The sequence below is a fragment of the Argopecten irradians genome, chromosome 3 (genome assembly GCF_041381155.1).
Source record: "Argopecten irradians isolate NY chromosome 3, Ai_NY, whole genome shotgun sequence".
NCBI lineage: Eukaryota > Metazoa > Mollusca > Bivalvia > Pectinida > Pectinidae > Argopecten > Argopecten irradians.
In genome coordinates this window covers 19,663,392-19,678,343 of record NC_091136.1, presented here as the reverse complement: position 1 = coordinate 19,678,343, position 14,952 = coordinate 19,663,392, and the positions used below count along the sequence as shown (strand labels likewise).

Here is a 14,952-nt window from a genome sequence, read left to right as displayed (position 1 = left end):
AAAGATAACATAAGAAAATATGTATATCGATGGCATAAGATAAGGTTATAACGCCAAACAAAATTACTGCGTAATCTGTGCTTTGCCGTTTGGCGTATAGTGATAGTCGAAATTAACAATTGATTTGTTTTAATCAAATTCACCAGAAGGTGATGGTAAACATACAATTAATGACTAGCTAGTAAGTACAGTAACTTCTTGAAATCTTTTTCATTTAATATTAATATGTTATTTTGATAATACAAAGAATCTCAATTAATTTCTTTGTTCATGACAATTTGTTAATATTATTATAATTATTGGCTAGTAGAGTATGTAAGTGTTTTACATTATAATTTAGTCAATTAACCTAAAACAAATGAAGATATTTTGTTATTCATGAATATTAACTTGCAACACAGATGTTTTTCTATGATAATTGAGACTAAATTGGAGAGTTGTCTGAAGTCATAAACGACTAAAACCAAAAGTAAAGACATCAAACTACAAATCAATGGCCTGCCCTCCATTGGTCCACGTCAATCCACAACCACCGTATGTACAGTACTATTACAGTTCTAGTATTAATCATGACATCTAACAATATTGGTTCTGATTAAGTAATTTTCTGCATGACTATTGTTTACAAGATTCAAATTCAAAATCCATTTGTTTTATTACAAACATTCCAAGCATACATATTTACACAAAGACACCAAAAGATTTAAAATTTAAAAAAAATATGCCAAGCCAGATATGGTTTAACAAACATGACATAATATATATACGTATTATATACATTTATCACAGAAACACATTTATATACAATTCGTTGGTACATTTAATACATCAGTTGTAAAATTTTAATCTGAAGAAGACATTTCCTTAATTTCTATACATAAAATACAGTAATTTATATACGAAGCTAAAATTGACCACACTCCGGGCAAAGCTCGACAAGAAACGACATATTGCATTAAAGAGCACAAGCATAAAACTTCCAAAAATGTATCACGAAATACATCAAATAATTTATCAGGTATAGCACCAGCTATGAATTTTATACTTAGTTGAAAGGCAACTTCTCTTTATATGTGCATACAGTTGTACATGTATACTTAAAGTTGTAATTCTGGGCAGTTCACTATAAAGGTATTTACATATATCTATATGTAAGTTTTGAAAAAAAATCATTAATTTCTTAGGCTTTGTTAAAAAAAGTATAAAACAATTCAAAATCTTTATATACCGCCACCACATGGAATCTATCCCCCATCACATTTAATTTATTACCAAATATACAATATAGGTTTTATTACATTATAGCCCGACATTAAAATGCTATTTTTATTACCAGAGTGGAGTCGAGTTGGAACGGAACAGTAAATTGCAGACCCGAGTGATAAAGTTAAACATTCACCAGGTTTGATTGTACACATATTGGTCGTACTTAAGTTTTTTATTATGTATGTGACGTCACATATGTTATTGATTATGATCATTACATCCGTTTTATGTGGGGTCATTAGTTTACTTGGACTTATGATAAGGATATGATACCGATTGAAAACAGGATGTTTTCGAATGCAAATGTGTATAAATATTCTTGAAATAGTATTTGACGGCCAATTGTTCAGACATAAACTTGGCAGTTCCGAATAATTTAATTTAATAGTTTTATTGAAGCTATAACTCATATATGTATTTAGAGAGCAATCATATTTTTGTGTTATCGCTCCATAACATCAAAAAGTCTATTTGAATCATTCCTCAATCTTACACTATTTGCTTTGATTACTAATAGTTTAAAATAATTATAGTTATTGCTGTAAAAAGTAGGTGCCTACCTTTTAAAAATACTTCTTTTGAATACAATTCTACTTTATCAATCATTGTGCCTTTGATTAGTTCAAGCGTATTACCAGTGTGTTACATTTGAAATAAAATATCTTATTTCCAACTCCACACCAAAATAATAACATCTCAGATCGGTGAGTGCCTCCTTAGTGACCTGCCAATTCATAAAAAAAAATATCAATTTTAATTGTAAACATGCAGAAAAACCTTCAGTTGTAAACATACAAATTTTATGATTCAACATAGAATTCAGATAGTTATCGGTGAAATACAATGGAACTCCGTTTACCCGAAATCGATAGATCATTGGCAAACATTTGAATTAAGGAAGTTCTGAAAGTATGCTCTATATAGATTATGTCTTAAAATGATGTAAACAAGAACGATGTAAAAATGTAAATGGATACCGTAACACTCAAACAGATCTAAAATACCTATCACAACAAACAAATCTTGTATCATAAACATCTGACAATCATCACTATTTACACTTACTGAGATAAGTAAACACAGCGGTACCTTATCATAGGAAGTTATTTTACGCAGTATTTTCATTAAATGAAATTGGCGTTTATTCAGTATCAACATAAAAAAAATCATTGTACAAAAAATAATCATTCAAAAGATTAAAACCGAATTTTTGTACAGCCTGATATTTCTTATCACACATACGCACGCCGCACACGGGGATACCCGACCTTAATTGACATTAACAACTTGTGTAGGAACATGTCTGCACGAACTTTCTGTCCCTTGAAATACTTAATTATATGCATTTGGAGCAGCTGACAATTCAATACATTTTGAAATTACATGAATCATTGAGCGACAAAGCCTAAAGGTACATAACACACTTAAAGATACAGATAAAATAATCAGTGTAGAAGCGCATTTCTTCTGAAAACGATATGAACCTAAACAATCTGTCCTATATGTAAACAATCTGTCCTATATGTGTAATATCCTCTGTGGTGGTATGATAATTGCTACGCATACAGTATAACCGAGTTTATTCATTAGAATTTTCAAAATGACGTACAATCTTGTAAATTGTCGCAATTGTGCCTTAGTATAATTCAAAAAATTAATTCATAAGTCAATGTCAAGGTAAACGTAATTTTGCCCTCGGAATCACAAAATGTTTATATGAGTACTGAAAAGCTTAAGCCTTGCGTTTGTGTGGGGGAGATAGGTCGTAATTCAGCAAGGTAAAATCTATCATGAACATTTTCTGTATTTTACTAATTGTATCATCATCGACTTCTTCATAAGCACGTCGGACAAACATCGCTCTCTGCTGTGTTTTCTCTCTCTTCGTCATTGGATGAGATTCAATGCCCTGGAGAATTATCGAAGTAATATTGTCGGCTTGGTGTTTCGTGAAGTTTTCAAACTTATGTTTTGGGTACGCTACATCTTTGTTCACATAACCTTGAATCTGGAGACTTGTCCATACTTTCTCCATGTGGAGCATGCGTGATGGACAATCTTTTCGATAGGTGGCATAATCTGCCAAATGCGCGGTAATCAATGAATGGATTGTGTCTTTAATACCCTTGGGGCTGACTGCCGCATTTATTACCATTTTTGTTTCGATTGTTAAGTTAGCCTTACTAAGAAGATAAAGTGTATCGCTATTTAAAGTTTCCTGACGAATCACGATGTCGTATTTCACTGCACATACATCACAGAGGTCAGAAACTGGAACTAGGTGCTCATCCAATTCTTTGCCCGATAAAGCCGTTTTTGCGACGAAGTCGAGAAACTGATTAAAGCTGACGTTGTAACCACATATGTTACCACCTTTCTGGTACGAACTTGCATTAATGTCTTTCATTAACGTCCTTCCGAGTCTCCCTAGAAGGTAGTACTTGTCGATAAAAGCCGAGTAGAGCCGAGTGTACGGATCCCTCGTCACCAATACTTTTGTATCGGACTTCGGCACAGTTTGAATATGAATTTCCTTATGGCCATGGATCGCGTTCCTATTAATATGAAACACATTTTTAGAAGTATTAGTTGATTCAATGGCCATAACTATTGCTCCCCAGAACGAACTGCCAGATTTCGGTACTTTACAACACGAAGTATTCGTTGATTTTGAACGGAAAAACACTGGCCGTCTACTATTTATCTTCGGAAAAGTCTTGTTACGACCGCAGGCGTTCACCACATGCTTCAGACGACGTTTTAAGATAAGGTCATGCGCTGCGGTCTCTTCCCGAACCATACCGGCTGATCCGAATTGACGGAACTGTAGCTCCACGGTCTCCACTGGTTCCATTATTTCTACAATTTTAAAATTCATAAATTATACAAAATCAAATCAATCCAATTTTTACCTCATTATATATATTGTTTGACTTTGTCATTTTGTTTTGTTATCGCGGTTTTAAGTTTTTCTTCCATTCACTGAAGCATACTATATGAGTCACGGAGTGATTATTAGACTTTAAAACAACTGACTTCAATCTAAGTTCTCTGCGATAATGGAATTGGCCAATGTAATGCTCAAAATATAAGCTTATATTATCTTAAACCTTTTATATATTGCAATGTTATTTCCTTTGATCCAAATGGTTTCCCGTTAGTATCCATGTAATTATAGAAACCAGCTCGCATGAATTGAAGTTGATCAGTTTAACCAGTGCATACTCAATACTCAAGGGGTTACTATATATCACTCTCGTTATAACTACCCCTTGAATACGTCATAACACAACTTAATGTTGTATGTGTGGCAAGGAATGAACAGGTAGTTTGGTCCTTTGATGTACATCAAAAGAATCGAGTAACAGTGTACTGTGGTTAACTGTAAAATGCATGGTGTTGAAGTTGAGCGTCTCTATCTACATGATCTTCATGGGAAGACTGTAAGCATATGGTAAGTCAGGTTTTCACCTGAACTGCCTTCATGTTTGTTATGACATATTCCAGGGGTGGATATAATGACAGTGATAGTAACCCCTAGAGAGTCGAGGATGAAAGTAGTCGTGGTGCACGCCTACATTTCAAATCGATATTCAACTGAACATGTTTAATATTCTATTATGGAAAGGTCAGTAAAACTAAAAACAAGTTACCTATATTTTACCCAGGTATACCACCTGTACTTTCGGACCAAATATATGGTCTTCATATCATATCCTAAATCTAGGGTAGCTAAAATACCATCTTCATCTAAATCAAACGGCTCCAGGTCACATCCGAAGTCTCTAATCTCTGAAAGTTCCAGGAGGAAATCACCGTGTATGAAATGGGTTAGATTTACTAAAGTTTATATAGGAAAAACACATTTTTAAACATTATTTGCTTAGTTTTCATAGGGAATTAGCTAATCTGGGTAAGAATTATTAGCCTGAGATAGCATTTTAACGTCATATTCATATTGGTCTTGGCCGACCCCAAGGAGCCAGAGGGCCGGGGCCAAAATGGTTCAAATTGGCTAGATTTTCAAAATCTTTCTTCTGTATTCACAAATTCGATGGAACCAAATACTCTACATAGATTGAAAGGTCTTAAGGCCTTTTAAAAAATGTGTAACGGCCCTGGGATCTCAGATTTTCCCCTGGGGAGGGAGTCAAATTTACTATGGTTTACAAAGGAAAAACACATTTATGAACATTATTTACTTATTTTTTGTATGAAATGAGTCAAACTGGGTTAGAATTATTAGCCTGAAATAGCATTTTAACACCATATCCATATTGGTCCTGGCTGACCCCTAGGCACCAGAGGGGCGGGGCCAAAATGGCTAAAATTTCAATACTCTTCTGTATGCACAGGTTTCATAGCTTAAAACTGACTGACTTCTAGGTTTGGTTGTTTAACGTTGGCAAAGCAAATTGGAATTTTAAGCATAGGGTTTGGTAAATATAATACACTTACTATCAAAATGAAAAACAAAAAATAAAGCTTTTTATACGAAGGTTCAACTTTAAAGTTTATTTTAATTCGTAAATACTTTTTACAGATTTGAATCAACTTTGCAATGCTCTTTCTGTATCAGCACTCAGGTGACCGTCAAGGCCTCTTGTTTTTTTTTATATTAAATTCGATAGGTGTATTTCAGATTTGTTATTAGTATAATTGCGATGCTTTTTTATTTACAATACGTATATAAGGAAAGCCGTTGAGATAAATCGTAAGCGGTCTATTTGCATATTTCAGACATATGCATGACACTGCGTTTTCCGTATCTTGTGTTGTGTGCAGATCTAGGAAGTGTTTAGCGTCATTATTCGACGCGACAACAATAGAACCTAGGCTCATTATCATTTTACAACAACAGAAAATGTTGGCGTACTTACTTGCTAGAGAACTGTTTTTCCAATCATACACAACAATAATAGCTACACAACCAGCTACTAACAGCAACAGATTTTTCCGTCTCAACATGATCGTTATGTTCGGTTCGATGTAAGGTTTGCACACTGTCGTTATCAGTCAGCGCACAAGACTCTAATTCTGACTTTTATCGCACGTTTATATATGCCCGGGTCGACAATAGTAGGTGGTCCTAAGAGCAAAATGTGATTGTTGAACAATACAGGAAGTGTTATGAATTGGCCCGCAATAAAGTTATAACTCATTGATGCTGCGCGAAGCATCTTAAACTGGCTACCAGTCGCTATAACACTAGATCCCTCAGAGAAGTTTGTTGTATAAATTTTATCACCAAAATATGAAGGCATCGAATGCACTATGGTGATTATCTAGTATAAGCAGTTAGCTGAGTAATTCAGGTCGATTTTAATGTACCCCCGCGATATGTGTCCAATGTCATAAAATCATAAAATGAGTATACTGCTTTATGATGTGTGCATTATTTCTTAAACTGTTTGATGTGTTAGCAATCCAGCCTTTACCAAAATTCATAAAAACGGCTCATTATTAATGATAAATTAATAGTATAGCAAGGTACTTGTTGATACACAACCTGCGTCCAGTTGTTCCCAGCTGATTAGGCTAATCACAGTTTGACGACAACTTTTAAACCACGATCAAATAATTTATTGTAATACAAACTATATAAAAAATATTTGATTCATATAAGAACTTTAAATATTTACCTACTTGCAAATTTTAGTGAAGAAAAAAATACAGGATTTACAGCAAATGTTAAGAATAGTATCGTTCATGAGGGTTCATTTCATATGAGAATTAATGACATGAACCTAAGAAGAGTTTTTGTTTTTCCGTGTTATCATACTTCGGGTTTAGATGACACATTCGTTATCGTATTTCCCCCTGGCAACAATATCCTCGGAAATGTACTTAAGGTTCCCACTTTACTACACGATTGGGCGTCAGTGAAATAGTTGGAACAAACAATTAGCACGAGATTAGCTAATAAATATTTTTTTTTCGTTTTGGTATGGACGCTACTTGTATTCACAAACGTCAACGATTCTCTCTGAATGACCAAAACGATAGTACTCAATCTTGGAATTTATTTCTTATAATCGATGACGAATTTAGTGATTAAAAACTTTTTCACATTATATACATGATTGTATGTGTAAATAGAGGTAGGTCCCAATGCTTGAATGTTCATTTATTTTTGTTAATTTTCGAATTATTAAAAGACACGAGTTGTACGAAGTGTCTTTTTAAAATTTACAAATTAACTAATGAGAGTTTAGATAAGCATAATAAATAATTGTCACGCGTTGGGGAACTTGTTTATCCTATTTCTTTAACTATACACTTATACCGTTGTGATGATTTGTTTCTCGTATACATTCAGGGAAACTTAACATCATATACTGCGTCATTATATCTTTCGCCAAAAATATAGTGCCTAAATAGAGAGTCAATATTCTGTTGTTTAATTCTTTAGACACTGGTGTGTAAACATAAACGATAACCAACTGCTATGGGATTTATCAAATGAATTATGGAAAAACCCTACTAATATATCATATATTACATCCTAGAACATTAATTATTGACTCTGTTCAGCCACGACCTATCACACGGTAGATGGTGCAGTATCTAAGCGGAGTTAGCTTTGAGATAGATCATCAAACAGGGTAACTATGATATAAAGAGGTTCCCCAACGCGTGACTGTTGTTTATCATGTTTATCAAACTCGAGTTAGTTAATTTTCATATTTTGAAAAGACACGAGCTTTAGCGAATGAATGTAGTGTGAAGTTCCGGAAGTAATGAGAATGTATATCTGATAACTTCACCGAATAGATGTGAAAATAAAAGTTGGAATGAAGTGACAGAAGTAACCAAACCTTTCTGTTTTTTACATTACAGCAGTAAGAATTTCTGAAATAGAAATGCATTCGGTCAATTGGCGTTTACAGCGGTTCTATGTTATTTGGATATAACGGACATATTCTTGAACGTTCGTGGACGTGTCGCCACAACTCTTGTTTTTTAGATAATCTCATGGTTAAATTTATTACAGATTTGGCATTTCTGTTAACATATATCACTTAAAAAACCAGCAACTCCGTGCTGTGAATCAGGAAAAAAACCCACTTGGTATTCTTAAATTTCACAACATTGTCGTGTAAATCAACATCACCGTAATCTCGCCTTCTTCGTCACCTTGTCTGAAGAGGAAAGGAGACCAACTGGTCCTACCCATTTTTGGCGGTGTCTCAGATACGTCTACTTTAACAGAAGATAGAATGTTGTTTTATGGTTTTTCGATAAAACCGATAACCAAAGGTACAATATATCAGTCTTATTCAAACAGGATATTGTCCTTGAGAATACATAAAATAATATCAAGGTTGACACGACACAACTTATAAATTAGGTTGAAGTTGAAAACGTTTACTTATTGCTAACCGTCCGGATATAGAATGGTTGAACGTTGCCGGTTTAATGAAAACACATTGAAAATAAATGTTCCTAGTAACAGAATATTGTCACATACAGGTAGGGAAATGAATGAACATGTTCTCATTGAAATGAATGAACATGTTCTCATTGTACCAGACGTTCATTCAGTAAGAATGCGCAAGTGCAAAATATGTTAAGCGATTTTCTTTCAAAACCTTCAGCTGAAATGACGACAGCCGCAATTATTTTTTCTAACAAATAGAAAAAAACGTTGGATCAATCATTTAATTTTTAATGTTCAAAGATCTCCAAAAACGGTAGTATGAATGAGTAAGTGCAAAATATGTTAAGCTGAATTATTTTTCTAACAAATAAAAAACATTGGAGCAATTAGTGAATTTTTCAATGTTCAAAGATCTCCAAAGGTATCGTCTTAAATAAATAAATAATAATAATAATAATAAACACTACACCTTTTCCTGTTGGACTTTTTCCTGTCAGAAATCATATGGTTCTGATAATTAGTTACAGTTGATATAAATTTGAACCAACCAAAGTGTCCATAGACTGTTTTATAAATCTAATGAGTATATATCAAAAACCAATATTGAAGACGACTTTGTGTCGACGTGAATGGTAACGTCATGGTGACGTCACATTGTACAGTTATGTACAAGTGATTAACAAAAAATATATATCAATATCACATTAATTTTGTTGCAGCTGTGATCATGATCTACCATGTAAAAAGTTGAAATAAAAACAAATGACATTTTTAACTGCTTTGCTAAGTTATACTTTGTATTTTCCAAAATTAAGTAGTAGTATAATACTGATTAAGAAAAAAATAAACATGTATATAAACAGTAGCTAGGGAAACAGTTAATTTTTGATAAAATAGGGTCCATATCCATGATAATTAAGATATACACTAGGCTCGTTTAGGACCGAACAGATAATTTTTAAAGTAAAAAAAGACAAGCGCGTCGTTGAATATCTTCGATGTTTCCAAAGGCATTTAACTTGATATGAATGGCACAATATAGTACTATAATAAATAGAAAGGCAATTCCTTAGACACGTTCTTAGAAGAGCATATTAATTGGCAGTTGCTGGCATTAAGATTGCTTTTACACAGTGTATGAATGGAAGTGTACAAGGGAACTTGCTAAGAAAAATGCAACAATGGATAGTAGATAATTTTTGCCAATTTCATTTATTCTATACATTTTTGTTGTATCTTCAGTTATAAACAGCATCATGGATAGGACATTTAACAACCAGCGACTAATGAAATGTTGAGGGTTGACCAGCATTAACGTTACAGACACTTTTCGTGAGTTGATCTGCTGTTCATCATCGTAGAATTGAGACACTCGCCTAATATTTTGCAGTATTTTAAGGTATTCTGTCTGGCTTTCATTATTTGAATCGAACGATATAAAACACATAAATACATATTAATCGACACAATATTTTTTAATTAATCATATTTTGAAGTTGTATGTTGATCAGTTAAAGTTGTATAGTCACTTGCATTGTTTTGAAACTGGCGATGTATAGTTGCGTGCGAGGACACTTGTATAGTCGCTTGTTATAAAGAGGAAATATAATTTACAATTTAGATGTAGTAAATGCATCAAAATGCAATAGAATGCACCACGTTCAGGTATAACTTTGATTTCCATGGACCAGTCATTACTTTAAAAAATGTCAGAATTACGGAGAAAATAAATCCTTCTAGAATCATAAACGAAAATTACTTACGTCATTTCCATATTTCTTACACTGGAAATGGCTGTTCACTTACAAAATTATTTTCATATTTTCGTGTCTAACGTTATTCCACGGGGATTCAATTTCGCGATTTAAACTTTTGTTTTTACTGTAATGCTATTGTTACGGTGATTGATTTCAGGCATGGGGTAATCGTAATCGTGTAATTTCTTATCACCAGCGAAATAAGTAAAATCTTATCGCACGGGTTAATATATGTTGGTTTCAAATATACCTTATAGGGAAAAGAATAATTCCATTAGTGTGGACAAAAATAATGTCAAATTTTCGAGGCGATCTGTCGCATTATCAAGACACAAAAAGAACAAACAAAATTTCCTGTTTATGACGTCGTGGTCAAAATGCACACATACTCACATATCAAAAAAAAATAATAACACATATAGGCTGATTAATATTAGTGATGATAGTAATGAGCAAATAATCTACCCTTGTGCGTCTGTATCGATTGTATCACACCATACAAAATGAACGTGTCACTAATCATCCATTCACTAAACACTCAAATGACCACAATGAAAGCCAAACTAAAATCACGAAGGGTGGGAACATTTCCCAAACCACATTTTCTCCATCATATCTGGTGGAACCTGATGTGACGTCCGTATGGTGTTTCCATGGTAAATACATGGATCCGGCTTAAATCTACCCGCATTGAATCCTGGGATAGCTAATAATTTATACCCGAGTCTTTTGATACAGAGAGCAACATACACATCTTCCAAATGGAAAAACGGGACGTGCTGAGATACTTCAAACACTTTAGTAGCTACGTTTATGCTAGTAACGTAACCGGTCCCGGAACAAAATCCCGGATAGTTACTTCCGGGGAAACTCTTCTTTGATGCATACCATTTGGAACGATGATCACGGATTGGCTTAGCGACCTGGTGGCATGCCCCGCCAACATTCGTTTGTAATTTCTCCTTGTGAGTTTTCACTGTAGTCACAATGTTTGGAACGTTAACATACATATCATCATCCGTTTTCATTACGAATTTGGTCTCCTTGCACATTGTACTGGCCCACTTGTAAGCCATCATAGTTTTGTAGGTTAGATTAATGTACGCGTCCTGGAAGTCCTCCTGAAGAATATCCCTGAATATATCGAATTCCTCCTTCACAATCTTATCCATGTTTGGATCAGCCGGGGCTCCCAACAGGAAAGCATATCGTATATTGGAATCAACTGAATTATTCTTAGCATACGTTAGCCAAGTCTTGCGAATTGTTTCCCTCTGAAGCCTATTTTTGTGAATGGTAAATATGAGTATGACGAGATCTATTTCTGGGGACCTGTCTGTACGCGCACAGATTTTATCATTGTTCAATATGTAATTAAAATTATGTGTAAAACATGTTTTGCACCTGTCCGGTCGGTCTTGTTCAGATTTATTTTTTTGAATCAACAATTTCGTTGTTGATTTTGCTGGTGACGTACTAGGCAACTTCACTTTGGGAGATGAAGAATTTTTTGAAGCTGATTTCCCTGATATCTTCTCTGACCTCGCGTGTTCGTTATCAAATCCAGACCTATTGAGAACTCCAATAAATGCTTTCGCATCATTTTCATAAAATTCCTTGACATTGTCTGTAAGTTTGACAGACAAGGTAAATAGTTCGTTGACGTGATACCAGCAAACAAAGACACTAACAAACATAACTACACACAACACGCCGAAGGCATACAGCAGCCCTCTAGTACTAAACACACGACATGCCTTCTGGTCATTCATGATGGCCACGGAAAAAGCGGTCACACACGGCATACCGAGCCCAGACACAAATCTTCTATATACCAGCAAAGTCCGCACTTGGTTTTTCTATTCATATAAGGTTCGTAATTATTGTTTTAAATCCTAGCTTATAGATCCACCAATGGAAGATTACAATTGTAGTTCATTATGTCTAGGACACAAACAATACCATTTCATTTTATAATCTGTCCTATACTGGTTATTACAGGGTTGTTGTTGGAGTTCCTGTTTCGGGATCCGCCTTTCCTTATAATTAATCTGCATGTAGCAATCTGCATTTCAAAATGGCTATAAAATGTCCTTTAAGCATTAACTAGATGTTGTCACATCATGACAATCATATCAATAGGTAGGAGGGACTACAATTATTCACACCCGCCTTCCAAACATAAATCAGTAATCAACCCAATAGAGTACTGAATGGAACATGCCCATTTATATGTTAACAGGCGTGTTGTGGTTGGATCTACTCCAAGGAAAGCTGTAAAACGATTGGACCCGACAAACGGCTTTTCCTTATGCTGTTTTGATTTGAAACCGGTGTTTCCTGTCAGTGACAAGCAGGAGATATATTTACATGTACAGATGTGACGGTAATGCAAGGTACTTGTATCTGGATAATGATGCTAGGTGCCCGTAGGACACAAACAAAAATAATGAGTTTTAGCAGATTCGTGAAAAAAATAATTGTGCACATTGTGATACAAGCATGAAACTTGGCACAAATATACCTAAGCATAAAGGAAACAAAATAAGGACCCGGACCACCTCAGATTTTTTTTGTTAAATATAGAAATGGCGGCCATTTTCTAAGATGGCCGGCGATTTATAAGAAAAATACTTTTACCTCATATACATGACTATTTATACGAGCGTATGTTGGACTTTGACAAGAAAAATCACAATATCTTATATATACGACTATTTTTGTGCTGGACTGACATATTTAGTGATATTTTTACTGAAACGTTTCAGCAATTTTAAATAGATCATAAAATAATGCTTTTAATTTCCATAAGCTGCCTTATAGCATTATAAAAGACTTTTTCAAAGATGGCTGCGAAGGTATAAGGAAACATCATTACGGTATATCTTCTGTAATTGAGAATATGTGTACCTTGACACATTTGGTATTAATTTTACTGATGGAAAAATGGACATACGCATTTTTTTAAGAACAAAAAAAAATACTTATGTTCAATATATTTCAATCTCTTTACAAGCCTCCCGACGAGAGGGGGGGGGGGGTTAAGAAAAAAATGCTGTATTCTGATAACTTCAAGATGTCCAATGGGTGGAGATTACCAGGTTAAGGTTGTGTTGCATGTTGTGAAATGCTTCATGCAAGATTGTTTTTTGGTATGGGCAAATGTTTAAAGGTAAAAAGTAGAATTTTGAGAATTTCATGGTGTCAATCTGTACTTTACTTTTCCTTTAGGGTAATTGTATCAAGAAGTCTCCATCGATCGAACCTTCTGGATAAACATATATTTTCTAAGCTAGCAGTTTTTCTATATATTAAGCAGATTTAACCACTATAAATTTCTTTTAAACCAATATGAAAATGTAACAAGCCGTTCAACTAGAGCCATCTTTGGCTCTATAACTTCTTATTTTAACTCGGTACACAAAATGCCGAGGGTATGGCCGAAATTCTACCACACTTCCCATTCAATGGTAATCTTTCGATTTGGACCTTGACAATTGTCTATGCTGGAAGAAGTTTAAAATATCCCTCTATACAAAATGCAATCCATAGTTCTTGTATTGAATGACATCAGTTTTGTTCTTCGATAAAGCCTCCTTGTGTCTGCCTCATCACCATTGTTCGGTGTTTAATGCTTCAAAATGATACAATGGAATGGAAAACCATTTCTGCATAGCCGACCAGTACAGAGTATGTTAAGGACATCAGCACTGTCTAGTATGCTTATGTCTGCGTCGTTTGTTTGTTTGTTTAATTAACATCCTATTAACAGCAATGGCCATGTAAGGACGGCCTCCCATGTATACGACGTGTTGCGTGTATGTAGTGTGAAGTGCGTGTTTTGGGAAACTGCGGAATATTCATGTTGTGTCTTCTTGTATAGTGGAATTCTTCCCCTTTCATAATGCTATATCTCTGAAGCATGCAGCCGAATACACCAAAACACTAGCCCCACCCGATCACATTATACTGACAACGGGAAAACCAGTCGTCACTTTCCCTTAGTGCTGAGTGCTAAACAGGAGTAAAAACTACCACTTTTGTGGACTTTTGGAGCGTCTCGGCCAGGGGACAGAACCTATAGCCTATCTCATAGCGGTAAGCACTCAACAGAAGGCCAACAGTCAGGCGGTGTCAAGGGAGACGTTAGGAAGAAAAAAGATAAGATCCTTGATTGAATCGCCTTTTACGGTCGTGCAATAGGGGCAGTAGGTACAATTCTAATACTCTACCTGCAGGGCCATGACTGTTTCGTCGTATGTACTGAAACTATTTATAACAATTCCTTTGGTACGCAGCTCCACCAGTGATATGGTACCTAAACCTTCTTGGTGTTCCTATTCGGGACAAAGATGATGAAATTTTATAAATAGACGTTGTGATTTTTCTCCATTTATAAATCATTCTCTGAGAAGGGTATGCTGTGTGTACCGATACATTCCATTGCTTGCATGGAGTCGATCATTGCGCCTCCACTATATCTTGTGTAAAATTCAAGGCAATTGTTCAGTTCTAAAAATGTATTACCCATACCACAGATCACACCTG

The 14,952-nt window shown here is 34.8% G+C and overlaps 2 protein-coding genes across 2 annotated transcripts; both read right to left on the bottom strand.

Annotated features, from left to right (window-relative positions):
• Positions 1 to 2,777: 2,777 nt before the first annotated feature.
• Positions 2,778 to 6,553, bottom strand: LOC138317772 (carbohydrate sulfotransferase 10-like). Its single transcript, XM_069259658.1, has 2 exons — positions 6,147 to 6,553; positions 2,778 to 4,125 (listed from the first exon to the last, which is right to left on the bottom strand). Exons 1-2 carry the CDS (start codon positions 6,232 to 6,234, stop codon positions 2,999 to 3,001), a joined length of 1,215 nt encoding a protein of 404 aa, XP_069115759.1. The 5' UTR covers positions 6,235 to 6,553; the 3' UTR covers positions 2,778 to 2,998.
• A 2,938-nt stretch (positions 6,554 to 9,491) lies between these two features.
• On the bottom strand, positions 9,492 to 12,444 carry LOC138319956 (beta-1,3-galactosyltransferase 1-like). The gene has a single exon (XM_069263063.1). The coding sequence runs from the start codon at positions 12,207 to 12,209 to the stop codon at positions 10,974 to 10,976; it is 1,236 nt and encodes a 411-aa protein (XP_069119164.1). The 5' UTR covers positions 12,210 to 12,444; the 3' UTR covers positions 9,492 to 10,973.
• Between the last annotated feature and the right edge of the window lie 2,508 nt (positions 12,445 to 14,952).